Raw genomic sequence first — 27,913 nt, forward strand, 5'->3', positions numbered from 1 at the left:
TTCAAATTGAACATGAAACACAAATCCTTTTTTTCATTAAAACAGCCATACCCGTTATAAACTCATTTAAAAATCTCAACTATCAATCACATGTTGCTTGCCCCTCCTCTATTCCTTAGGCATAGAGGTGGGGCATGCAATTACATTAATTTTCAATTCTGCACTTCCTTGATGTCGCGGCACTCCCCACATTCCCCACCACCTAATTGTGAAGCCAATGCATGGGGATAAGCTTGATCATAGCAGATGAAAGAGAAATGCTGTATTCGGTGTGAATGGTGCTGCAATAGCAAGACGTCCTCATTTGTAACAGAGTCTCTGTATCTCACAATACTATAGCAAACTGATACTGTAATAGTGGAATTGCTGTGACTAAATCCTTTAACCAAGGACTACAACTCTCTGGAATCAAGTGACCAGTGTATTAAAGGGGATATTCTTTAAAGGGGAAGTACTGACTTTAGGAGGAATCAAACCTGAAGATTAAAAAGTGTCATTTTCTTTTAAAGCCCTTCACTTCTCTGCAACTCACTACTAGGGTTGTCACCTGCCTCGTATGCCTATATCCATATCTTCAGTCTACATTTCTTCTGCCCCTTCATCTTCTCCCATTTTCTTGATATTATTTTACCCCATAACTCTGATTTTCATATTAGTACATGCCCCCTTTTCTCTTTAGATTTATGAACCCTCACATTTCATTTTAGGCAGGCCTATTTTACTAAATGTTCTAGAAAAACATGGTACACACCAGCAAAATTTAAATTGTCCACCTTCCAACCTTTTATAAGAAAAAAAAAAAGATCCTCCTGTGCCAATCTATGCTGGGGTCCACTGGAATGATTCCCAGTTTCCCTGTGGGCCAGTCTGACCCTGCCTTTTGGGAAACATCACATCAATGGTGATGGTGTGAAATCCTGTTTGCAAGGAGGTGGGTTTGGGAAAGTTAAAAGGTAAACAATGTGTTTTAAAACCCCAATAAATTGAACATCACCTTAAAGAGAATTTACATTGTTTAATATTTTACATATGAATTATCTGCTGTTTTGTGCAAAGCAGCTGCTGGCTTCCTTCTTACCCTCTACCTTCAAATATTTTAGAAAATAAACAAGGATCTCCTTATTATCAAAGTAAAGTAAAACTTACCTGTATAAACAGTACATATTATAGTTTGAAAAGGAAAAGATGAAGAGGCATAGGAAGATGATGCCAATTGGTTCAGCATGAAATAATATATCAGTAATCACACTTAGTTGGTGGTAACCCTGAGATAAAAGATTTATTAGCGAGAGGTAATCAGGAAATACTGAATTGTACAAAAAAATAAAGAAACCAGAAATGTAGTTGCAAATTCTTCTTTAAACCATCAGTCCTTGTCCTCTAGACCAGCTGCTGGACGGGCCTTCAATCTAAGCCTTGTGCTTAATCTATGTATTCAGTTGATTATATTAATTTCTGCTAAAAGATTGGAAAGATCTCATGACAGTAAACAAGGAGCTTTACTTGTTGCTTAATTTCATAGGAAACAGTTGCCTTCTCTACACCAGCTTCTCTATACGCTCTGTAAGCCAACTGTCCACTAAATCCATTCATGGGCTATCCTCTGCTCAGATTGCTGAAAGTAAACACCACAAGCAGCCCCTTATATCACAACAAGCTGTGAGGCCTTTATACAATGATCACAACAAAGTTGTCATGTGCTGCTCAGATTCCCATTCCACAAATCATGAGCAGAGTCCCAAATCTATGGTTCCAGATTGGTCAGCTCTTGATATGGAAAAAAATAAAAAGCAGGCTTAGGTAGATGCCAAACCTAATTTGCTTTTTCTGGTGCAATAGGACATGATAATTCTCTGTTGTACAACAAAGCAAAATTCCCATCTTCATTTTTTTAGGGACATCATCATTTCATGTACTCTTTGCACAAAAGTCTTCTAGATTCACCAAATTCAGCTCACAATTAAGATGTGAAAGACTGCAGATCATTGCTCCATCCCTCCTCCATTCTAGCATGGCTGATGATGGAGGATGCAAGTGCAGGGCGGCCACTGTTTGGTTGATGTGTTGCTCCCATTATTACTCCATTCACTAAAAGTCAGGAGGAGGCTTTAGCAGTCCAAGCCTTCCTACTGCATAGTTTGTGAGACTGTAAGACAGGGCTTCTGGGAAAAGGCATCTCAGTCTCCACCCTACTCACTTTCTCAGCGGGGTCTCTTTGGGGCAAACCTAGGGTGGGGCAGTGTGGGGTGTCTCAGAGGAGACATTGGGTTTTTGGGATGGATGGAGACACAGACATCTCTGCCCCTGCTTGGTGACCCCTGCACAGTGGGGTCTGGCGAAAGGCTTGGGGGGTTCTGTACAATATGATACAGGCAGGGGTTCTACAGAAAACTTCAGGTGGGGAGTTTGGGCTCCAGTCGGAGAGAAGCTTCATAAAGACCCTCTTCATCTAGCACTGTTGAAGTATCCAGGAGATATTGTGTCACCTGCAGTGAAGACAATTTTATTCAGAAATTACAAAGCATTTTACAGCTTATACCTCTTAGTTTTATAGATAAGAGTAAGTTGTATTAAGAAACAAGTAATAAGGCATGTATATAGGTCCCAGTTGTTTCTGCTTGTTCTGTTACTCAATGATATTGTTTTCTCTATGACTGCTCTAGACCAAATGTATTTCTAGTAACCATAATCTACCTAACAGCTATACAAAGCCTAGTAATGGATTTATTGCACAAACCAATGATTGGTTACTTCCCATGGCTTCCATACAATGTATATCATATAAGAAGCAATGTGGATGTACAGTGGGTAGAGCGATAGAGCTCACAGTAGTACCTTAGGCTGATGTTCAATCTTGTATGAAGTCTGCTGAAACTGCCGTATCTCCCGAATAATGTGTGAAATCTGAAACATGCATAAGGCGAGCATTTACACACACGCATACACATTCTTTAACATTTTTGTTGACTGGTTTATCTTCTTACAATATTTCACATCAATTAATTAATTGAATAAATGGTATATTTAAAACTTAAAGCTGAAGTTTGGAATATTTATCCATTCCCAAGTTATTAATTTGAAGTGACTATTGAAGAAAATGTCTGTCCAGCTAAGGTAAGCTAGGCAGAGGGTAAGCTAAGCAGAGTGTTTACACTAATTCTAAGCAAGTTTTGAATTGACCTTCAATTTTTATTTTTATAGTTTTTGAATTATTTTCCTTCTTCTTCTGACACTTTCCAACTTTCAAATGGAGGGGGGGGGGTCAGTTATTCAGGCCCTCTCCTTTTTATATTCTAGTCTCTTATTCAAATCAGTGCATGTTGGGTAATTTGGACCCTAGCAACCAGATTGCTGAAATTGCAAACTGGAGAGCTGCTAAATAAAAAGCTAAATAACTCAAAACTAAAAAATAATATAAAATGTAAACCAATTGCAAATTGTCTCAGAATATCATAATAGTAAAAGTTACTTTAAAGATGAACAACCCCTTAAAAATTTGATGGACGGGGAATAATGCAAATGTTAAAGCAATGACATTCTTGACAACTCCTTGCTTCCTAATTTAGGGCACAAGTTGAGTAAATTGCCTATACATAGGGGCACATTTACTATTGGTCCAATATCGAGGGCCTCGATATTCGACCATCGAAATAAAATCCTTCGACTTCGACTTTACCGAATTTAGTTCGATCGAACGATCGAAGGAAAAATCATTTGATCGAAGATTAAATCCTTCGAATGATTTTAATCCATCAATCAAACTATTTTCCTTCGATCAAAAAAATGCTTAGAAAGCTTATGGGGAAGGTCCCCCTAGGCTAACATTGATGCTCGGTAGGTTTTAGTTGGCGAAGTAGGTAGTCAAAGTTTTTTAAGAGACAGTACTTCGACTATCGAATAGTCGAACGATTTTTAGTTTGAATCATTCGATTCAAATTCGTAGTCGAAGGTCGAAGTAGCCAATTCGATAGTCAAACTAGCCAAAAAAAACCTTTGAAATTCGAAGTTTTTTTCATTCGAATCCTTTACTCGAGCTTAGTAAATGTGCCCCATAGTCTTTTTCCTGCAGTTGGTTAACTTGAATTGTATGAACACTGCTGCTGTAATAATGTTTACAAACTGTATATAACATGTTTGTACAAATAAATGTATTTTGCTCACCATCCTCATCTTAGAGAAGTTGACCAGTCCATCCTCTGTGTAATTTGGGGTTCCTTCCTCTATAAAAGCCAGATCTGTCAGGTACATTCCCAGGTAAGGGACACATGGTGGGTCACAGCTGGAGAAAGAAGCCAATCACATTAATAGCAGTACAGAAATAAACTTGATAAGGCATGAACAGTCTGACAATGAAAAGGCTCATTTACTAAAGGCATGCAGGGTGAATGTGGAATAAAATTTTACTTAATCTGCAAAGGCAGGGCAGGTTGCAATTTGCAAAGTTAAAAAAAAACAAGTTGGCATCCTGCCCTACATTTTGTACAATAGTCTTCCCCCCCCAGCCACTTTTTGAGCACAGTAAGGCACAGCTCTTTGCACCTCAAATGGCACACTGGCAGGCTTAACTTTTATCCATTATATAAATATGGGGCATTCATGTGGGCAGCTCCTGTCATCCAGATGCACAGCCTTACTTGTGTTCTATAAAAGAAGTGCACAAAAGTAGTGCCTATACTTGAAAGGCATCCATTCAGGCAGACTGAAAGAACGGTAACATCAAAAACAAAAAGTGTATCAAAGTAATTAAAACATAATGTAGTGTTGCTCTGCACTGGTAAAACTGGCATGTATAGACTACTATAGTTTATATAAAACAAGCTGCTGTGTAGCCATGGGGACAACCACTCAAGCTGGAAAAAAGGAGAAAAGGCACAAGCTACATAGCAGATAACAGATACAACACCATTGTATTGGATAGGGCTTATCTGTTATGTGTTATGTAACCTGTGCTGTTTCTCCTTTTTTTCCAGCTTGAATGGCAGCCCACATGGCTACACAGCAGCTTGTTTATATAAACTATAGGAGTCTTTCTGAAACAAACACGCAGCCTATACAAGTGCATGCTAACAGTATAATATATGTTAATTACTTTAAAACACTTTAATTCTTTTGTATTACTTTTGCTTTAAGATAGGCAGGAAGTATGGTGCTTGTAGGGGTCACACTAGGCATACTAAAGGTGCAAAAACGAAATAGACTTGAGCATCAATCGTGCCAAGATAATATAGTAGTAGTAGGACATACACGGACACACACAGACTGTTGTAGATGGAAGCATAGTCTCAATAAGCACTTGGATGGAAATTACACCAATTGGGGGCCAAGCCTAAGAGTTATAGTGCTAAAACAGCTGGAAATACCCTATATCAATTGAAACTATTTTGCCTTTTTAACAGCAATATTTGTAATTAATAACTATTTGCAACTCATATGAAAAGTTAATCATAAATTGTCACAACTACATAACATTTACCTTTTTTTTTATTACCATCAGTGCCTGTTTGAGATTTACTACTGAGCTGCAAGTGCAGCCACCGTCTAACCACTTGGTCTATGTCTGAGCTGCAGAGCCACAGGTTACAGATGCTACACTGACAGCAGATGGTTATTGAATATACTGATCTTCAGAGGGTAAATTATGAGTATCAGAGCACATTATAAATACTCACTTTTTTAAAGCCTCCCTAAGATTCTTGAATCTTCCTTCTGAAGACACCAGCTTTTGTAACCGGTCAATTAATGTCTTTGTCTGAAAGAAAATATAAGGCAAAATATTGATGGCTAGAAAGATATTGTAGAAGAGGCACAAAAGCAAACTGTGATTTAATTTAGTGCAATCAATTCCTTCTCTGATAATAGAATGTATTTTCATTAAAAGGACATAAAAGATTTAAACTAAACCACATCTTGGGTCATTAAACTAATTTTCACTCGCATCTGATACAGTCAGATGCCATATACAGACATGGGATCCGTTATCTGGAAACCCATTATCCAGAAAATTAATTACGGGAAGGCCATCTCCCATAGACTATTTTAATCAAACAATTCAAAATGTTAAAAATGATTTCCTTTTTCTCTGTTACAATAACACAGCACCTTGTACTTGCTCCCAACTCAGATATAATTAATACTTATTGGTGGCAAAACCAGCTTATTGGGTTTAATGTTGAAATTATTTTTTTACTTAAAGGGATTCTGTCACGATTTTTATGGTGTAGTTTTTATTTCTAACTGCAAATAATTCACTCTACCATGTAAAATGTAATTCCTGACCCAACAAGTGTATTTTTTAGTTGTAATATTGGTGTGTAGGCCATCTCAGGTCATTTTGCCTGGTCATGTGATTCAGAAAGAGCCAGTGCTGCTCTATGGAACTGATTCCTGACAAGCTGTTGTTTCTCCTACTCAATGTAACTAAAGGAGTAAGAGCAGGTCCTGGATTTTTACTATTAAGTGATGTTTTTATATCTACCAGGGAGCTATCTGGTTACCTTCCCATTGTTCTGCTGGGGGGAAGGGAGGGGGTAATATCCCTCCAACTTGCAGTACAGCAATAAAGAGTGACTGAAGTTTATCAGAGCACAAGTCGCATGACTGGGGCACCTGGGAAACTTGGCAAATGTCTAGCCCCATGTCAGATTTAAATATTAAAAAATCAGTTTGCTCTTTTGAAAAATGAATTTCAATGCAGAATCCTGCTGCAGCAGCACTATTAACTGATGTGTTTTTTAAAAAAAACAAAAAAAACATGTTATCCCATGCCAGTATCCCTTTAAGGTAAGGAGATCCAAATGACAGAAATATCCCTTATTCCCGGCAAACCCCATACCTGTATACTGTTTAATCAAGATAAAAAGTTGTGACTAGCAAGCACCTGCTTGGAAACCTTGATCCAAGTCCTCTTAAGACGGTAAATTGCGCTGCGGTTTAGGGATGATGTGATCTCCAAAACAGCATTGTAATTGTGGAGACAGCGACAAATATCGGCTACGGCAATCCACTTTTCTATAGTACATCCACGTTGTGCTGGCTCTTCCCCTCCCAGAATCTCAGTGGCAATCAGATTACTCATCTAAGACAAGAAGCAAAATGTCCTCATCATATGCATGGGAATATAAAGTTAATATAGTGCCAAAAAAAATCCTGCCTGCATTTATCTTACAATAGAATTGCAAAGTAAAATCACTTACACGGTTGAAGTGTTTGCTAGTGTTCATTATGTAAGGTGTCCGTTCATTCTTTTCATTTTTCATCCATCCTTGACCAAAAAATTCCCTGTAGGGCATGGTTAAGCGAGAGGGAAACCCACAAGTAAGAAAAAAAGGCATGATGGCCCATAAAAACACCACAATGTACATAAATGGGCAAATTTATCAAAGGTCAAATTTCGAATATATGTGAATTTTTTTTACTCTAATCAATTCGGATGTACTCACAATTCGACTGGGAGGATATTTAGGAAAATATGTGATTGTCTAAAATGCGATCGAATGGGAACCACCCGAAAATTTGATTCAAAGTCGATTACGAACGAAATCGAATAGAATTTTCCTCTGAAAAAACTTGAATGTCAGGAAGACTATTAACATCTTCAAATGGATCAACGGACCTCTGCCATTGACTTGTTAATGAATTTGGCAGGTTTTAGGTGGCGAATATTTAAATTACAACTCTTTCCATGGCCGAGATGTGATAAATCTCATATTCAAATTACATTTGAATTGGGGGATTAAAATTCAAACATGTGAATTTTGACACCACAAAAAAATTTGAAAATTCAAATTTACTATTTACTATTCGACTAATAAATCTGCCCCAAAGTGTCAAAGTGCAATATTTAAATGAATAGAAGAGCACAGTATTAAGTGAATATGTTGGTGCCATACAATTAGAACTGTTACAAGTGTAGTCAGAATAAGGCTGAGTTTTGTGCTGGGGACAGATACTGTATATAGCGGGAGTTGGATAGTGGGAGTACTATGTTGGGTAGGGTTGCCACCTTTCCAACCGGTGGAAACCAGGCAGGGGGCGGGGCCATGACATTTGAGGCAATGCTATACCGCAGCGATCGGCGATTGGCTGATCACCGTGTCAATCATGGGGAATCTATGGAAACTATTTGTAAGCAGATTTATGTACAATATACACTCAAGGAAGCGGATTCACCTCTTCATTCTCTTTTTCTTACATTGTGATGTGTAAGGGTATGAAGTGATGAATCAGCTTCCATGGGTGCTTTCTGAAGGACATGTACATTAAATCAAAGATTAAAAACAAAGGTAGTTCTTGCGGTGAGTGCTGATAAGTGGACTATACATTTATTATGTTTAAAACAATTACAATATAGAACAATTTTTTTTAATCCTGTATTTTTAATTTCTTTGAAAAATGAAAATGTTTAGTATTGAGTTTTCGTCTGTCTAGGAGGGTAGGGGATTATATGCACTGTCCACAAGGACATTTGTAGAGGCTGGAGAGTTATTTATGTGGGTCAGGCTGTTGCACAGACACAGCAGATAATACATTGACAGTCAGAATGGGGCAGTGTTGGTGGGATGTGACTCACTCATAAGGGATGTTTTTGAAGATGAGGTGATCCAGTAAAGTGAGTTGCTCTGCAATCTCTAATGCAGACAGAGATTCAAACAGTTCCACCGGACCATCCAATACCTGTGCATTACAGACAAACATGTTGAAGCATGCCTAGACATTTCTGAACAAAAACAAACTATGCCTTCATAAGTGTTTATTGATATTTTGCATATGATTTCTGCTCTTTCGCAGCCAGAATTCCCCGATGCATTATCTTGTCTGCAACTGCTTTTCTGTACCTTTTCCCTTCCAATAAATAATATAGATTTTATGCATTGTATGACTTTGGTCTTTATTTCTCACTACATTTCATTACTTCTATCCTATCTTCCACTACTTTCCTATTCCCTTGTCCCCACATCTAGTGATGGGCGAATTTATTCGCCAGGCGCAAATTTACTGCGAATTTCTGCTTTTTTTTTTTGGCGAATACAATTGCGAATTCATGAAAGTTTTGACTCTGAGAATTAAACAGACGCCCATTGACTTTAATGTGTGTCAAAATCTGTGTTTTGCAAATTTTTCGCCTGTTTCGCGCAAAATTTTTGCCAAAATGAAACAGGACAAATTCACCCATAACTGCTCACATCCTCTTTTTTCTCAAATGTATTATTTGGACAGTACTCACCATATTCTCAATTTCTTCCAGGGTAACTTGACTGTCCCCGGGATCCTCCTGGGTCAATGTGCTATAGACACACAGGGTAACAGACACTCAGTAATGTTCAGTTCATTGTGTACCATTGTGTTAGTACAGGTATGGGACCTGTTGTCCAGAATGATCGGGACCTGGGGCTTTCCGGATAAGGGATCTTATCATAATTTGGATCTTCATACCTTAAGTCTACTAGAACATCATGTAAACATTAAATAAACCCAAATAGACTGGTTCTGCTTCCAAATAGGATTAATTATATATTAGTTTGGATCCTGTACAAGGTACTGTTTTATTTTTTTTAATTTGTATTATTTTTTAAAAATGGAGTCTATGGGAGACAGCCTTTCTGTAATTCGGAGCATTCTGGATAACGGGTTTCCGGATAACTGATCCCATACCTGTATCAGTGTTTGCTAGTCTCTTTGCAAGCATGAATGTGTTTCTCTAATAATACCACATGTGTACCACGTGTTTTTACATGTGTAAATGTTGTGGCCCTTCTATATGATATTATCTAGAAATTCTGTGTTTACAATGAAATACCATATTCTTTCTCCTCCCCCTTCCCACTGACCAGCTGTGGTTGTGTATTAGTGTAGCTACATTCTAACAACAACCTCCTCTCCTCTCTGGGCAGACACCTCATGTTTGTATATCTGTAAAAAGCCTGTTTATGTGCACATGGCTGTCTCACCGAATGATATTGGCTGCTGCCTTCCGCTCCTGAGCCAGCAACTCAGGGTTATGTATAACCTCCTCCAGGAAACAAATTGCTTTAGTCTTTAGCTGCAGGTTTGTCTCAAAATCCTTTAAAAATACATAATAACAAATCGGCATGTTTAGCAAACACTAAAGTGTAAATAACAGCCATCTCCTTTGCAACTGATCTATGTAGACTGCCTAATTATTTGCATAGATTTAAGCAATTCATATGGGCTGATATTTGATAGGTAATAGGTTTATACATTTCATATGGATTGCATAATTATGTGCACAGATTTAACCAATTAACATTGACTAAATATATATGCCTAGATTAGTGATCAATTAATTATATTCACAGATGTACACAGACGGGATTATTATCTGCTGAGACTTATGCACCAATTATAAGGGGTCTTGTGGTGATGCTGAAACCCATAAAGACAAACAATCATATGTGCAGGGACAGTATGGATTTTTAGAATTATTTGGAAAGTAAGAGCATTGTTAAAAAAAGCAATGTGTTATATATAGATCAAACCATACAGGCATACACTGCTACCAATTTGTCTAATGGAAATGAATTGTGTGGCCATATGTGTTGCATACCACACCATTTTCCCATGGAAATGAATAGGGTGCTGTGTGCATCTCTGTGTTGCAACAATACTGCACAGGGATCCAGGTATCAAAGACCTTATATGTAATATTCAAGGTCCCAAGAGGCAACAGTGGAATTGAACCCATGGCCCTAGCTTGAATGAACTCACATTTTGAAAACACTGTAATTTGATTTTGATTGAATAACTTGATTGAATAAAATTGAAGAAACAAACTCAGATTAGTGAGTTTACAAGTGAAAAAAAACATTCGAAAACTCAAAAAAGTACTCCCAATGATTGCTACATGAACTATGTAGCTTTTAGATGCCAAATTCTAACATTGAGTTTTTTGTACATAATAAATCTCTAAAATCAGAGTTTTTATAAACTCAAATTCGAATTTGTCTAAAAAAACAAAAAAAAAAACTTGAATCGTGGCAACAATTCGACTTCGAGCATTGATAAACCCTCCACTTAATGTCACAGTCTGAGCTAATGTCTTAGGGTAAGGTCACACCTGGAGATTCAGGGAGATTTAGTCACCCAGTGACTAATCACCTCTTGTTTGGGGCGACTAATCTTCCCGAACGACTTCCCACTGTCTTCCGCCTGCTAGAATGAGAAATCGCCTGCGGCATGGCACTCGCGGCGCTTCGTTTTCCGAAGTCGCCCGAACGTACCTTGTGAGGCAACTTCGGAAAAGGAAGCGCTACGAGTTCCATGGAGTTCCATGCCGCAGGTGATTTCTCATTAAAGCAGGTGGAAGACAGGGGGAAGCCGTTTGGGGAGATTAGTCGCCCCAAACAAGAGGCGATTAGTCGCCGGGCAACTAAATCTCCCTGAATCCCCAGGTGTGACCCTACCCTTACATTTATGTTTGATATCTCTACAAAATGGTGTACTCTCTGGTCTCTCTCTATGAGGCATATTTATCAAAGAGTGAAGTTAGAGATTCATTTCTATGGGATTTTTAAAAGAGTATTTATCAATGGGTGAAAGTGAAAGTTCACCCTTTGATAGATACACCTTTCAAAATCCCATAGAAATGAATTAAGAGTGGGGGAATTTCACTCTAGCAGACTGTGGACATCTTTAACTTCACTTTGATAAATATACCCCATTGTTGTTGCACATTACATTTAATGAAAGCTCATTTTCTACTAATATCATGTGTGCAAACAGAGCTGTTGACCAGTTATAAAGGCCTAATGTATTAAAAATAATGAGATGTTGGGTTTCTTGCTTTGTAGGTGAGGAGCAGGTGGGGCGTTTTCCATTTTGCAAAGGTGATATGGCAGGTGTTTGGTTTCCATATGAGGGTTGTTTGAAGCCATAGGCAAATTCTTTCCATGAAGTGAATGCTGGCCTAGGAGGGCTGTTAGGAAATGGCTTGGTGGGTAATGACAGGGAAAGAGAAGGGATCTGAAGTTCCATGTCTAATAATAAAGACAGGGATGATTTGATGGTACCTGTGCATGTTTGGACACCCAGTGTCTCAGTACATTAAGCACACGGTTTGTTGCGGCTCTCCTGATCACAAATTCTTTGTCTCCGTTCCTCTGATCTGAGGGGAACCCTGTTGAAAATATGCAATAAACCATCAACAGCTGGGCAATATCTGCTGTTTCCTTTGTCATACACTTCCATGTATACCACTTCAACACTTCTTCCTGCATAGTCTACTCATTGCATATACAGTATTATACCATTTTCTTTTACACATATAATCTGTTGTTTGAAATGGGCCACTTTGCCCTGAGTGTGTCATTAATATCCACATTGCTCGAGACTAGAGGATTTCCGGATATTTTTATCACCATATCTTAAGGGGCATATTTATCAAAGGTGGAGTGATAAGAGTTTTTCTTACCTCGAATTAACTTGAATGACCTCGAAACGAGAATAGTATCTTATTTAAGAAAAAGCTTGAACGCCTAAATCTCGAATGAATATTACCAACCAAATTTGAATCAAATTCGACAGAACTTGAATCGAGTTTTTTCTCCGAAAAAAACTTGAATGTCAGGAAGGCTATAAACATTATCGAATGGGTCACTGGACGTCTGCCACTGACTTCTACATGAACTCGGCAGGTTTTAGGTGGCATACTATCGAATATGAGTTGTTCCCAGGGTAGAGGTATGATAAATTTTGAATTCGAGTTTGGATTATTCCCAACTCAAATTTGTGAGTTTTGACCAAAAATCCAACTCAGAAATTTGAATTCTAATTATTATTTGAATCTTAATAAATCTGCCCCTAAGGGGCACATTTACTAAGTTCGATTGAAGGATTAGAATAAAAAATAGTTTTTTTTTGGCTACTTCGACCTTTGACTACGACTTCGAATCGAATGATTTGAACTAAAAATCGTTTGAATATTCAACCATTCGATAGTCGAAATACTGTCTCTTTAAAAAAAAACTTTGACCACCTACTTCGCCACCTAATACCTACCAAGCATCAATGTTAGCCTATGGGGAAGGTCCCCATAGGCTTTCCTAGCTTTTTTTGATCAAAGGAAAATTGTTCAATCGATGGATTAAAATCCTTCGAATCGTTCGATTCTAAGGATTTAATCGTTCCATCGAATGATTATTCCGTCAATCCGTCGAATAGCGCTAAATCCTTCGACTTCGATATCCGAAGTCGAAGGATTCAACTTCGAGGGTCGAATACCGAGGGTTAATTAACCCTCGATATTCGACCATTAGTAAATGTGCCCCTAAGTGTACTAAAAATCATTTAAACATGAAATAACCCTTATAGGATTGTTTTGCCTCCAATAAGGATTAATTATATCCTAGTTAGGATCAAGTACAAGCTACTGTTTTATTATTACAGAGAAAAAGGAAATCATTTTTAAAAATTGGATTATTTGATTAAAATGGAGTCTATGGGAGATATCCTTTCTATAATTTGGAGCTTTCTGGATAACAGGTTTACTGATAACGGATCTCATGCCACAAGTTAGTTTATTTTGGCAGCACTTGGGTGGCAGCAGAGCGAGCAAGTCTTAGCGGACACCCTACTTTCTAGCAGCCAGTAAATGCCAAGGATATAAATGTACAAAGCTATTTTTTTTCTTGCCATTTAACATCACTCTAAACACCCATTTTTCCCAAGTACCTCACCTGCAGTAGCTAAAGACATTCGCCTGTATGTCTCTTTCGTTGGTGTTCCCTCATTGGCTCCGGCTGTTGCTATGGCAAAGGCAGAAGCTGCTGATAGGTTGCTTCGGCTGTTATCATGTTCCCGACAGGCAGTCATCACAATGCCATTATTATATGAGAAAAGTGTGAAATCTGAAGTGTAACAATAATGTAATAAGCACCAACCAGTAGAAATTTACATATAACAATTAACGTAATGACTATTTTTTTGTAGTTATGGCCCATATTTTTGTTTGAAAATTGCAAAGGCTTTGGGTTTATTTTCAGTAGAGATCCACTCAGGATTTATATAAAAGGGCCTATTATACAGCACAAGTGAAGTTAACCTGGGATGATCAATGATTTGATGTTAAATTGGAATTGAAAAGTTTGAGAACTGGTTTGCACCCATTTTTTACTTTGAAGCTCTTCATCTTTAATCACTTCCAAACCTAAGAACAAAACCATTTCATTTTGGGGAGAAAATTCCAACAGTAGACTCTCTGGGATATTTACTAAAGGGCGAATTGTCGCCAGCGACCGTTTTGCACACTTCACCAGGCGCTAATTCACTAAAATGCAGAGTTGCACCGTGGGCGCTGAATGCTGACGACTTTTCGCTAGCAATACTTCTTCAGTGCAAGGATTTCATAGCAAAGGTTTGCTAGCGTTCATTTATGCCTATCGAAAAGTCGCTAGTGATCTTACACTTAGGCCAATTTGAATAGGGTAAAGTTGTATGGACATCTTTATTATAAATGTTGCTGCAAATGGTTTAAGTTACAGGTTTATATTACACATGTCCAGGGAACCTTAATAAAGACAAAAGAGATCATATAATGCCCTAGACATGAGCCCACTGTAAAATTAATGTTCCATGCCCCTTAAATGTCTGGGGAAAAATGGTAATTGTTAACCCAAAAAAGTTTAAGTCAGGACTAGCTTCATTTTAGCAGTTTGCGTGGTCTGAGCTGGCAAAGTCAACTCTGACGAAAGAGGTAACTTTAGTGAATTCGCGGAGCAACGACCATTCGGCTGAGCGAAAAGTTGCCTGGAGTGCAAACGAACAATAGTGACAGTCTCTTTCACTAGCAAATTGTCTAGCGCCTGTTAGTCAAATGGCGATGTCCCTGCTGATTGGAGTGGATGGCCATTTAGTAAATCTGCCCCTCTGTATTGATCAAGCTAATTGACTATCAGTGTCAGAAGGCTTCCAGCAGGCAAGATAAAGCACAAATCTCTGGGGATTCTAGATTTTCTTTAATAAAATGAAACAGAAATAGCCCCACAAAGTATTTTAATTTTGTGACATGATTCCAATTTCTGCATTGTGGAAAATATAAGCCACTCTAAAGACATGTATTTGGAGCATCATACATTGTCCTCTTAAGCAGTTTGGATACAGTGTAAAAGTACCTGCAGAGTTACGGCCACGCTGAGATACAGGGGTGGTGGGAGAACGTGTAGGGGAAGTATCAGTTTCAGCCTCATCACCATCGGTCTGCTCATTGTCTGAATCGCCACGGGTAGAAACGTCAGAGTCTGCAAAACAGAAATGGCAGAATATGAACCCTGGTGTCTCCGGTTGCTTCAGTAGGCTTGACCGCTCATAATAATATTGCATATCCAAAATAGACAATATAATTGCATAAAAGTTCACAATACCCATAATATCTCCTTAATATACTCACTCTGCCTCTGGGTTCCTGGTTCTTCATCCCTCTCTGCAGGCGGTTCTTCTCCCTCCCCCACCTTGCTGGGAAAACTTCCAGACACATAAAGTTTGTTGATGTCTAAAGTAGTCTTGCTGTATGGCGGAGGGGCAGGACATGTACTTGGGTATCCATTGGTGGAACAACCAAGAGCAGCCAGATCTAGAGCTTTTCCTCCAGTGATTATAGGAATGTTTAGGGAGAGTTTGCGTCGGCGGCTTGGCGATGAAGACTTTGTAATGGATAAGGGTGGTGGAGATGAAAACTTGCGAGTGGCTCTGGGAGATTTTGGAGGCTCCCCATATAGAAGTTTGTTATTCTGATTACTAGCAAACAGGAGCTCCAGGGACCTAAGTAAATGAAAATAAAACAGTGTGGGTGCAGGCTCAGTCACACAGGACCATGATAGGCTAGCACCATCATTTTTCATCCTCTGCTTGGGGTAATGAAAAGAGCCCCACAGACTTTTATTTACTAAGATACAACTACTGTGTAATGAACATAACAATGGACAGCATGTATACCAATGTATGCCAATGTTCTACTGTAAAATGGTTATAATAATAGGCATACAATTAGAGTGCCGTAATGGAATGGACACCAAAACATAAATATTGATGTCAATGAGAAGCCACCTACAGCTAGTATTGGATATCATAAACACCACAAATAACATTATAGTTTGAGATCTTGTCTCTTGTTTACATCTGATTTTGAGCCATTAAAGGAACAGTTCAGTGTACAAATAAAAACTGGGTAAATAGGTTGTATGTGCAAAATAAAAAATATTTTGAGTTTAGTAAGTTAGCTATAAATGTAATGGATAAAGGCTGGAGTGACTGGATGTCGAACATAACAGCCAGAATCCAACTTCCTGCTTTTCAGCTCTCTAACTTTGAGTTAGTCAGCGACTTGAATGGGGAGGCACATGGTACATATCTGTTCTTTGCAATTGATCCTCAGCATTCAGCTCAGATTCAAAAGAAACTGTTCTGACCCATTTGTCCCCCCCCCTCAAGTCACTGATTGGTTTGGTTACTGCCTGGTAACAAATCAGTGGAAACCAAGAGAGCTGCAAAGCAGGAAGTAGTGTTCTGGCTATTATGTTACACATCCAGTCACTCCAGCATTTATACATTACATTTGTGGCTAACTGACTATATAAGAACAATTTCTATTTTGCACATACAACATACTATTTACCCAGTTTTTATTTTTACCCTGAACAAATCCTTTAAAGGGACTTATTAAGGAAACAACATTAAGGCAGTTTTAAAATATCAAGTTCATTATTCTCCATAAATTAACCAATTTTTTTTTTGATTTTTGTTTTCATTTCAGGCTCTGTTTTGTGGTCCAGCAGTTGGACGGGCCATTCATTTATATTGTATGAATGTATGGTTTTAAAAGTAAGTCAACTCTTTATGTATCTGGTAATATCCAAAACTGCATTTGTCCATTCATTTTACTCGAAATTTGCCTTTCTCCTGGGCCTGCTATCCACTTATAATAACCCAGCCCTTGGGGGCCAGATCCACAGTTATTGAACCAAAAGAAAAAAACAACAACAACACTACTATAAATAAAAAAGTAGAATATATAAAACGGGAAGTTTATGAATAAAACTATGGCAGAAAATCTAAAGACCAAGATTCTGACCTAAAAAGACACTTATATACTTACATACCATATTTATTGAAAGGCATATTTTTATACAATATATGCATAAAAAGTGGAATTATGTTCATTCTAAAAAAGCTCAAGAATGGGTAATTTTCATAAGAGTGACATCCCAGAGTTTATGTAATTTCTATACAACTAAAACTGGCCTATGCACACTATGTTGACACTGCCTCCTAGCTTGGCCACCCTACACCAAAACTACAGTCTCCTCCCAAAAAAGTAGATTTTTACATATGTTGCCTGCTTAAAGGGCAAGTCAACCCAAAATAAAAAATTGCCTAATAAAAGAAAAGATAATTACAGGTACAAGTACTTACTGTGCCCAAGATAGGATGCACCGCTAACCACCCTCCCTCCTGCTCCTCCCCCTCTGCAATAAATTTCCCCGCTGCGCTGCTACCAGCACTGTGGTGTGCGGGTGATAGTGGTGATGAGCGCATCATGGGAGAAGCAGGTTGGGGAACAAGCAGGGCAAAGGAATAAGTCCTGTACTGGTGAGGAGTTGTAGAAGGGCTGGACCACAGGGTAGCCAGGCACATGCCAGCACCCCACCACCGCTGCAAACTAGGCACGTGCCTCTTCTGCCTACCCCTAGTTCTGGCACTGCAGGTACAGGCTCCGTTATCTGGAAGCCCGTTATCCAGAAAGCTCAGAATTATGGAAAGGCCATCTCCATAGACTACATTTTATCCAAATAATCCAATTTTTAAAAAATGATTTGCTTTTTCTCTGTAATAATAAAACAGTACCTTGTATAAGATACAAACTAAGATATAATTAATCCTTATTGGAAGTAAAATCAGCCTATTGGATGCATTTAATGTTTACATGCTTTTCTAGTAGACTTAAGGTATGATGATCCAAATTATGGAAAGATCCGTTATCCAGAAAACCCCAGGTCCCGAGCATTCTGGATAACAGGTCCCATATCTATATAAGCAACTTTCCAATATACCTTTATTAAAAATTTCTCAGGGCTTTTAAAGTTATTTGTAAAAACAATTGCTATTGTTGTTACTTTTTAAACAATGTTGCAAAAGTCTTAGTTCCCCAGCAAAAACAGGTCTGTTAATCAGCTGCCTTATCTTATATTGTATCAACAGGCTGAGCCAGCAGGACAGGGAATGGAAAGGGACAAATGCTGCTTTCAATAGCAATGCATATACAAATAACTTAAACACCATAGAAATTTTGTAATGAATGTACAGTATATTGCAAAGTTGCTTAGAGTTCTTTTATAAGGCAATCATGTTTTTTGGCTTGACATTCCCTAAGGGAAACTGTCATATTACTGACATTTTTAGATTTGCTTATACTAACGTCTTCTTATCACCTTTGACCGACCTCTGACTGTATTATGATGCCTTAACAAGAATAGCCAAGCACCGTGCGATGGGGAGCTGATCTGAGGCCACTGGGTGAGTGTGGCCTGCCTAATGGAACTCTACACCGAAGGGACAACCTAATTTTTGTCTTTTCCAGTATTGATACCATATGATTGCCTTTCCTCTGTACAGCACAAATCGGAAGTATAGTGACCCTTTAAAGAGAATTAAAGCTTAGCTAAAGAAGCAGGGCAGAAATGTTGTACATTATTGGGCTTCTGTGCCAGCCCAAGTCAATCACAGCCCTTTAGCAGGAAAGATACTGAATATATATATATATATATATATATATATATATATATATATACATACAATATAAATGTCACAATGTATCGCTGATTAGTAAATAAATCAGATTATTGTTACATGGCAGCTAAGAAACCAGCACAATTAGCATCATAATGTAATAATCAGCCCTGTAGCACCAGTTTATTTGACAGGCATACCTCTTTTTCTCCCTAATAATTTGTGAGTTTAGCAACTCAACAGCTGCTCCAAGCTCACTGAGCATGTGCATATTGCAGGACAGCCTTTACAAAACCCAAGATGAGAAACTCCTTTGACAACTTTGAAGGCCTGGATCATTACTGCTGTAGAGATACTGAACCTTTAGGCTGGTTCAACAAGTTCTGTATAGAAAGAATGCCATTTCGAGCCATATTCACTTTTAGGGTTTAGTTCTCCTTTAATATGACAAAATCTTAACCAAGGAAACCACAGCAAAATCTTTTTAGGTTGTCTCATACCATAAACCTTCGGGGAAATGATCAGTTACACATATTAATGATCAATTTAGGCATGCACCAGGCCCCCAATGCTCATGGACTCCAAATTGCAGTTGCATTATACTTGGTATTGCAATACTACCGGTGCCATGAAATGTAGGCACAAATAACCCGAGCCCCTAAGTGAAGTTACAGCAATGGTTACAACTAGAACCCTATCTCTGAAACATTTATGATCAATTGCTTTGTTTACTATACAAACCATATTGTGACCTTTAGGGCAGGACTACACGGGCGATTCCGCCACGTCAGATGCGACGGAAATAAGGTAAGTAATTTAATTGTCGGATTGTGTCGCAGCATTCATGCAACACGACTGTCGGATTCAGACACTGCACTCTGCATCTGCATCCAACAGTCGTGTCGCATCGCATCAACAATGCGACACGATCCGACAATGGCACTACTTACCTTATTTCCGTCGCATCTGACCTGACGCCTGCGATTTTGCGGACTCGGCCGTGTAGTTCTGCCCTAACATGCAGCCATTCTTACAAGGGTGTGTTATGAAATAAATAAACGACAGCCATTCAGTTCTACATACCTAGCTGGGATAGCACTGACTGGTTTCCTGTAAATAGCAATAAGCTTTTCTAGTACAATGTCGGCAGTGGTAAAAACCCGGTATGAGTGCAAGAATGTGTTGAGGAAATCGATGCTCAGGAAGCGCAAGTCTGTGAGACGTTCCAGTAAGCGTTCGACACTTGCATAGCGAATCTGGAGAACCTTGCATGAATTCATTGTCTTGCTAAAGCGTATGTCCACATCATCACAGTACAAACTGCTGTCGGACCTGTGGAATGTAAGCAAATCATTTTTGTTTTGGCAAAACTATTCTACTTCACTGAACATTACCCACTGGTTTCTGATACAAACAACATTGCTGATGAAAGGGTCCATCTAAATAACAAAAGATTTACGTACAAGGATGTTATCCACAGTGATGATAAGTACTGTTGGCATTTTAATTATAAAATATTCCTGTGGCATGTCTGAAGCTAATGAGGTTTGTCAAGTGTACCATTATAGCACTTTATTAATTAATTACAAACACATAAAATGGTCAAAAGAATGTAGACGCCTGCCTGCCCAGCATTTCATTACAAAACCCAAATTATTATGAATTTCATCCTCTCTTTGCTGCTATAACAGCCTTCTGGTAAGGCTTTCCGCTAAATTTTGAAACATTGTTTGTAGGGTTTGCTATGTAGTAGGGTTGAGCAATGATGTTGGCATTTAGGCCTTTCCGGTTCATACCTCAGGTATTTTGGTTGGGTGGAGGTCAGTCATGTTCTTCTACTACCGCCTCTGCAAACCAATTCTCTATAGATGTTATATTGTGCACAGGGACATTATACTTCTGAAACAGGAAAAGGCCTTCCACAAACTGTTTTCAGCAAGTATAAAGCTTAGAAATGTGAAGAATGTCACTGTATGATGTAGTGGCACCAGTGTTGGCTTAAATTGTTATTTCTAACAATTAGATGGGCCGTCCACATACATTTTGCTATTTACTATTCAATGCCCAGTAGGGGCATAACAAAAGCACACCTGGCCCCCCCACCAGAAAAATTGTCAGAGGGCCTGGCACACACAGGAGCTCCTGCGCACAAAACCGCTACGTGCTCGCTCAGGCGTGATCGTGTCAATTTAAAGAAAGCGAAATCGGCGGGGAAGGGGATTTGAACACTAAAGGAAACAGACCTCTGCTTCTTCTATAGTTACTCTAGTGATGACCACTAACTACAATTGAATAATAAATTCATACAAACATAACATACATTGTAAGCAATCAGATTTTTTTTATACTTAAAGGAGAACTTTCGTGAAAATTAAAATGTAATAAAAGCTTCAAAATACTGAAATAAGAAGCTTTCTAAATATAATCAATTAAAAATTCTGGACCGTTTTTGAAATAATCACGTTTATCTTCACTATCCCTCTCTCAGCATCTGTTTCTCTTCATTCTCTCTTCATGCAGCAGTTGGGTGTCAGATATTCATTGACAGTTACATCCAATATACCTTATAGGGGCCTAGAAGATATATTAGAGCTCACTCTATTAAAATCACCAGACATCGTGGGGCAGATTTACTTAAGGGCGAAGTGACTAATGTTATCGAAAATTCGCCAGCGTGACGTCATTTAGTTACTTCGCCGACCTACTAACGGGCGCAGGTGTAACTTTGCTAGTGAAGGAGATAGACTCTAGCGGTAATTCTCTCCCTTACGTCTGGCGAAGTTGTGCTCTGGCGAAGGGACGTAACTACGCAAATTCACTAAGTTGTCGATTTTAGCCAGACTTGCCTTTGCCACCTCAGACCATGCGAAGTGCAATAGAGTAGGTAGGACTTCCTCAAAAAATAGTTGAAAATTTTTCTAAGTCTCAAAAAACACTGGCGACTTTTCATTTTTCATGGTGATAGGCTTCAAAAGATCGTAAATTTTTTCTGGGGTCCCCGGCTTCCCCCCTACATTTCCTAACTAATGGGACATAAACTATACACTGGGCTCATGTGTAGGGCATTATAACAACTTTATTTTATTTTATTAAGGTTTCCCTGGGCTTGTATAATGTAATGTATTGGCTGCAACATATACGTCCATTGAAATTTAACTTCCCACCTTATGCAATTAGCCAACGCTAGTGCAACTTGCCGCAGTAACACTAGCACTACTTCGCCAGCGTTCAGCGCCCTGGACGCAATTTTGGATTTCAGTGAATTATCATTGTCCTGGCAAATCTACGCCTGGCGAAGTGTTGCGATGAGAACAAAGCCGTCGCTGGCAAATTTTCAGAGGTTAGTGAATTTGCCCCCATGTCTACATGCAGGATTTGTGCAAAAGGCAGTTATTTTGTTAGATTTTGTTTGTACTGGAATCAGGTATTTGAGTGAGCTCTAATACATCTGCTAGGAAAGGGAGTCCCCCTTAAAGGTTATATTGGATCGAACTGACACCCAACTGCTGCAAGAAGACAGAATGAAGAGAAACACATGCTGAATTTTAGTTTTTTTTTATCCGATTCTTTCGAATTTAATTATAAGTAAATTAGCCAAATTCATTGATGGGATTTAGGTCTAGTTTGTTTCTGGTAAAATGTGTGAATAAAATTAGTTTTAGTAAATAACCCCCTAAATTTGCCAAGGTGCAGGTGGGGTTAGAGAGCTAACCGCATTTTCAGTGCAGCACATCACTTCAAATCATATATTGCAATCTATCGCTTTAAAATACGCCATAAATATTGTGCCAATTGTATCATTATAAATGATGCATATAAATGATAAATAAAATAACCACTGTTGTAAAATACCTTTGACAATATTAGAATTTGCACAGGAGTTCTATGACCAGTATAAAAGCACTTTTACAAGCTCAAGAAACTCTTTGTGACTTAGAATTGTATTTTATTTTCATTTTATTTTACAAATGCAGACACAAAAGCACACATAAACAGTACAATGCAAGCTGGTAACCCACTGGTGTGGCACTTTACTCACTTGATCATCTGAGGAACAGTAACCTTGGAGTTCTCCTCAAATGCATTCATCATAAGGCCATTGCAGCGAATGTTGTCCACACACTAAGGAGCAAATAGAAAGAGTGTCAACACGGAGATTGACAAAAAAAGTGACAGCTAGAGCTAGGTGATATGGGGTGGTATAACAAAGCAAGGCACACAAATATAATGTGATGTGATAGCAGGTAAGAGAGGAAGACAATGCACTCACTGCATGACACTGATAACATAGAATTCAAAAGCAAGTCACAAAATGCTGTGTGTAATGTTGCATGCTTTAGGATGACAGGTATCGGACAGTTTTAAACACAGCAGCCAGGTCATGAAATTTACTAGGAGTTAAGTGAATCTTTATGCCACTGTAATAGCACAAAAGAGTGCAGGGATAGAGGGAGTACAATAAGCTCCTCCTTTATGTCTGCTTTTCTCTAACCCTGTCAGGCAAAAAGCAGATTCATTCACTTTTTTTTTTTTTACTAATGTTACTATTTTTCACTGCTGCCAGTTAAATCCAATATATCTTTTAGGGGGGCTTCCTTGGAAGATGAGAAAAAATGCTAGTGTACATTGTAGGACTCAAATGGAAGAATGTAATATGCTTCACTAGAACAAAAAATATGAGCAAAAACCCTTGCGAACTTTAGCGTCCATGTTTGACCCCAACCAAGACCCCAACGACTTCATTGCAAAGTTTGCAAACAAATGGCTTTTGTAAACACTCAGAGCGTCAGTCTTTTTAGCGGCAAAATATTTAACAAAACTCCAGAGCAGGTGTTAAACCTTAGCTTAGCGCTAATGTGCAATGACATATTTGCCAGTGACTGATTTTAGACTGCAAGTAGTGCTAAGCATTCGTAAAGATGCCATATTTAAATAGCGCGTGTGACCCAATGAGGGTAATATAAGGTGTAAAGTTTGCTACAGTTCTTATAACCTAGAGCAGGGGTCCCCAACCTTTTTTACCCGTGAGCCACATTCAAATGTAGAAAGAGTTGGGGAGCAACACAATCATGAAAAAGTCCCTTAGTGTGCCAAATTAGGTCTGTGATTGGCTATTTGGTAGCCCCTATGTGGATTGGCAGCCTACAGGAGGTTCTACTTGTCACTACATAGTTTTATGCAATTAAAACTTGCTTCCAAGCCTGGAATGCAAAAATAAGCACCTGCTTTGAGGACACTGAAAGCAACATCCAAGGGTTTGGAGAGCAACATGTTGCTCACAAGCTAGTGGTTGGGGATCACTGACCTAGAGCAACCAACCAGCAGGTAGCATTTACTGTCACATATTTAAAAGAAAACATCTCATTTGGTCGCTATAGGTTACTGCACCTGGGCAAACTTTGTGTCTTTTATTATATAGTGCTGGGAATGGAATTTCAATTTGCAGTACAGAATAAAGTATCTGGAATGTGTATAGTGCAGAATAGTGCGTGTGCATAGGGCACAACATGCTAGGCATATAATGCAATCTACAGTGTAGAACACAAAGTGCTGGGTATTAAGTGCAGTGTTTAGTGCAGAAAGTAAGGTGCCAGGCACTCTTCAATGTATGGTGCCGAATATAAAGAGCTGGCACACAGCGCAGTGTAAAGAGAATGCTACACATGGAATGCAGTGTTCACTGTAGAATACAAAGTGCTGGTCACAGAATGCAGTGTAAATTATGAAGAGAGTATGAGTTGTACAGTCATGACAAGGAGGAAGTTGGTATCCAGTTCACAATGGCCCACCAGCATGAATGTCAATGTATGCAACCACCTGAAAGAAAGATTACAGCATGAATACAACATGTAATATGAAAGAGGTACCATGGAAATACAATGGTCTAATGGTTTGTAATGGTGACTGGAAGGTGACAGAGTGATGCCACTTTTGTGACCTGGCTTATGTCACTTGTCCAGGCTCCTTTCTCCTGTCTGGAGGAAGGAAGCAGAATGACAACAAATGGTGCAGAGTCTTTGGGTTCCACAGAGATTTTAAAGTCTAAGTGATCCCCATCTTGTCTGTCTGGAGAGAAAGAAATGACACAAGTCAGAAAAGAAAAGCTTAAACTGGCAGAGAAAGGAATAAGAGATGACGATAGGTACTGTAAATGTAAAAGGTAACAGTAAATTAGGTCTCTTGCACAATCACAGAATAGATTAATTAGCAAGAAATACAGCTTCAAGGGGAACTATTGCATTAAAACTTAAAATTTAATATAAGCTTCCTCATACTGAAGTAAGAAACTTTCTTAATACAATCAATTAAAAATTCTGCATTGTTTCTGAAATAATCAAGTTTAACTTCACTATCCCTCTCTCTGCATCTGTTTCTCTTCATTCTCTCTTCATGCAGCAGTTGGGTCTCAGATATTCATTGACAGTTATATCCAATATATCTTATAGGGGGGGGCTTCCTTTCCTAGCAGATGTATCAGAGCTCACTCAAATAACTGATTCCAGTACAAACAAAATCTAACAAAATAACTGCACAAATTCTGCATGTAGAGAGACAGACATGAAGTCTGACGATTTTAATAGATTTCTTTTTTAATAATTGGAGTTTTTTTCTAAACAGCTATGTTTATAAATATTGCCTATCCCAATTTTTTAAACCTAAGTGCTGATATGCAAATCAGGGGTTGAAGTGAAGGAATTCAATCAAGCAGCTGAATAATAATGAAATAAACACAGTTGTGATAACATTTTTACTCTACAAAAAAACAATTTCTACAACATTCAGAGGAGTCTAGCTACTAAACAGAGAATTACCCATAAAATGGCACTTCATTCATTATCAAATAAGGTTTCTCCTTTTTAGGTAAATATGGAGGACAACCAATTATATGTAAAAATATTAGCAAGTGTTAGAGAGCTGGTTTGGTGTGTGGTGATACTGACTGTCATCGTCATCTTGATCTTCTAGTAAAGTGCAGTCCATCAATGATATCACTCCATTCTACAAAGGAAATGCACCAACACCATTAGCAATAATATACAGATTTCTCTGTTCTTTGGTCTGCTTTTTGTATAATATTATCAGAGACTGCTGATTATAGTCTAGCATGGTAAAGTAATGCTTCCCCTACATGCCCCCTATTGTAGATATGGTTAATACCTTGGTTAGATGTAACTTGCCACCTGAGCTCCGTGTGCAGATCAAAAGGTGTTTGGAGAATAAAAAGCACTGACGCTCTCCTTCCTTTTTCAGAGAAAGAGAGCCAAGGCGTCCTCTTGTTATCCTGCTCTTCTCTGACATAGGGACCTGGATGAGACAGCCTGGGGACAGAACAAACACAGTTGTCACATCCAACCATCCCTAGCACCCCTGAACATAAACATTTTAATTTGAGCCCTAGCATCCCTGACTATAAACATTTAATTTCCATACACAAAAACAGCAACTTAACATTCTATTAATGATAACCTAATGTTAGCCACACTCAGAGTCTGTTAAGACTTTGGCCAACAACCACTCAAACCCTAAACTAATTCCAACTGTTATGCATTGTTAAATAACAACCTAAAAAGACCTGCTGAATTTCTTCCAAAATGCAGCAACAATACATAAGTACATCACTGTCATCATAGTTTTCCAAAAAAAACGTCATAAATTTAGTTAAAGCTCTCAGTTCCACTTAGTCAGAATAGAGTAATAACCTGTATATGTGCCCTGAAAATGTTATTTGGTATCCGGCAATCCAAAACACATGTGCAGAATAAAGTAAGCAGGCAAAACAAGATTCAACCAAGCACACAACCAATAATCTGTTGGTTGTAGCCTTGATGTGTCCTCCAATAATTTCTGTATGAAATAATAATTTTATTTTAAAAGAGTACTCACACAAAAATATATTGTCTGCCTGGGTGCTGGTAACAAATAATGTAATAGTCCTATGAAGTACAGCACTCAACAGGTCTTGTGCAAACAGAAATAGGGCTTTTTTATGTATTTAATTTACATTTTAATTTGTACATTTTTGAAGCTGGCAGCCATACGAAGTGGTGGCGAGAAATTATTGACCAGTATGTGTAACTGTTGCACATACTCTGCCTGTGCTTCCAGCATGCTGAACACAACTTGATTTCTCTTCCGCATGCTGTCTGTCTTGATTAATCTTGGATAATGCTCTTCTACTTCCTGCCTACTTTTTGTGCAATAATGGATAAATATATATATTCGCTCTGAAATATCCGCATTCACAGGGCTCAGAATTGAAAAAAATATTTTATTGCAGAACTAAAGAAGATCTGCACTCACAGGGCTTAAAATTTAAAAAAAATATTTTATCGCAGAACTAAAGACTTAAGTCTTTAGTTCTGCGATAAAATATTTTTTTTCCATTTTTTTTTCAATTTTAAGCCCTGTGAGTGCGGATCTTTCTGAGTTTATTTCGGAGGTTATTCGATGATTCTGCACCCAGGCATAATATATGTAGGTGCATATCCATAATCCACCCATGTTCTGAGAAATATTCATTAAGAGATACTCCTCCTACCTTGCCGCACAAATGTCTGACTGGTGTCCAGTAAAACTTCACAGCCCTCAACTATCATCCTCTCAATGGCCAGATTCTTGCGGATATTCTCGGTTTCGCTGACTTCATCGTGCATAATTCTAGGGGGAACATTAAAATAATGTAAATTTATTTTTAAAAACTTACAAACGATAAAATACTACAATGTAGAGATAAATTATTTTGAGGTGTGGGGGGGATAGGTATTTTCTTTTCTTTTTTAAATGTAGAATTTTGACTTTAGAACAGTATGCAGCACAATCATAACTATGCTGAGCTATCTTAGTTTTGTATACAAACTGTGCAATTATATTGCCAATTTGCAATATAATTGTTGCCCATACTGATAAAAAGAAACAGGATAACAGAAAGGTAAAACGAAGATGTGCTAGGTCAGTTACTTAGGTGACAGGGTTCTTATTTTTATTGTCCTACAACTGTCTTCTTCCCAAATCAAGGGGCCTTGATCATACTAATTGATGAGTGTAAATAGTTTTCTAAAGAATCTAAGAACACCACATCTATCCTTCCATCCATCTAGCTATCTATTTATATGTATGTATGAACTTTAACATACTGAGCTGCCTTTCCTTTGACATTTTTAAAGAATGTATTAATACT

General features: G+C 38.3%; 1 protein-coding gene across 1 annotated transcript in view; it reads right to left on the bottom strand.

Annotated features, from left to right (window-relative positions):
• Nucleotides 1-1,253: 1,253 nt before the first annotated feature.
• LOC108711521 (ras-specific guanine nucleotide-releasing factor 1) overlaps nt 1,254-27,913 on the bottom strand; it is a 52,995-nt gene continuing 26,335 nt past the window's right edge. The window contains exons 9-27 of the mRNA XM_018253367.2: nt 27,275-27,393; nt 25,894-26,054; nt 25,677-25,734; nt 24,674-24,801; nt 22,775-22,857; nt 19,819-20,067; nt 15,401-15,771; nt 15,126-15,251; nt 13,692-13,862; nt 12,027-12,133; nt 9,948-10,060; nt 9,224-9,284; nt 8,570-8,673; nt 7,194-7,278; nt 6,878-7,075; nt 5,670-5,749; nt 4,162-4,279; nt 2,836-2,904; nt 1,254-2,486 (exon numbers count right to left, since the gene is read on the bottom strand). Of these exons, the coding sequence (XP_018108856.1) occupies nt 2,394-2,486; nt 2,836-2,904; nt 4,162-4,279; nt 5,670-5,749; nt 6,878-7,075; nt 7,194-7,278; nt 8,570-8,673; nt 9,224-9,284; nt 9,948-10,060; nt 12,027-12,133; nt 13,692-13,862; nt 15,126-15,251; nt 15,401-15,771; nt 19,819-20,067; nt 22,775-22,857; nt 24,674-24,801; nt 25,677-25,734; nt 25,894-26,054; nt 27,275-27,393 (2,494 nt within the window). The 3' untranslated portion in view covers nt 1,254-2,393. The remainder of the gene's footprint in view (nt 2,487-2,835; nt 2,905-4,161; nt 4,280-5,669; nt 5,750-6,877; nt 7,076-7,193; nt 7,279-8,569; nt 8,674-9,223; nt 9,285-9,947; nt 10,061-12,026; nt 12,134-13,691; nt 13,863-15,125; nt 15,252-15,400; nt 15,772-19,818; nt 20,068-22,774; nt 22,858-24,673; nt 24,802-25,676; nt 25,735-25,893; nt 26,055-27,274; nt 27,394-27,913) is intronic.

The sequence above is a fragment of the Xenopus laevis genome, chromosome 3L, assembly GCF_017654675.1.
Source record: "Xenopus laevis strain J_2021 chromosome 3L, Xenopus_laevis_v10.1, whole genome shotgun sequence".
NCBI classification, from domain to species: Eukaryota; Metazoa; Chordata; class Amphibia; order Anura; family Pipidae; genus Xenopus; species Xenopus laevis.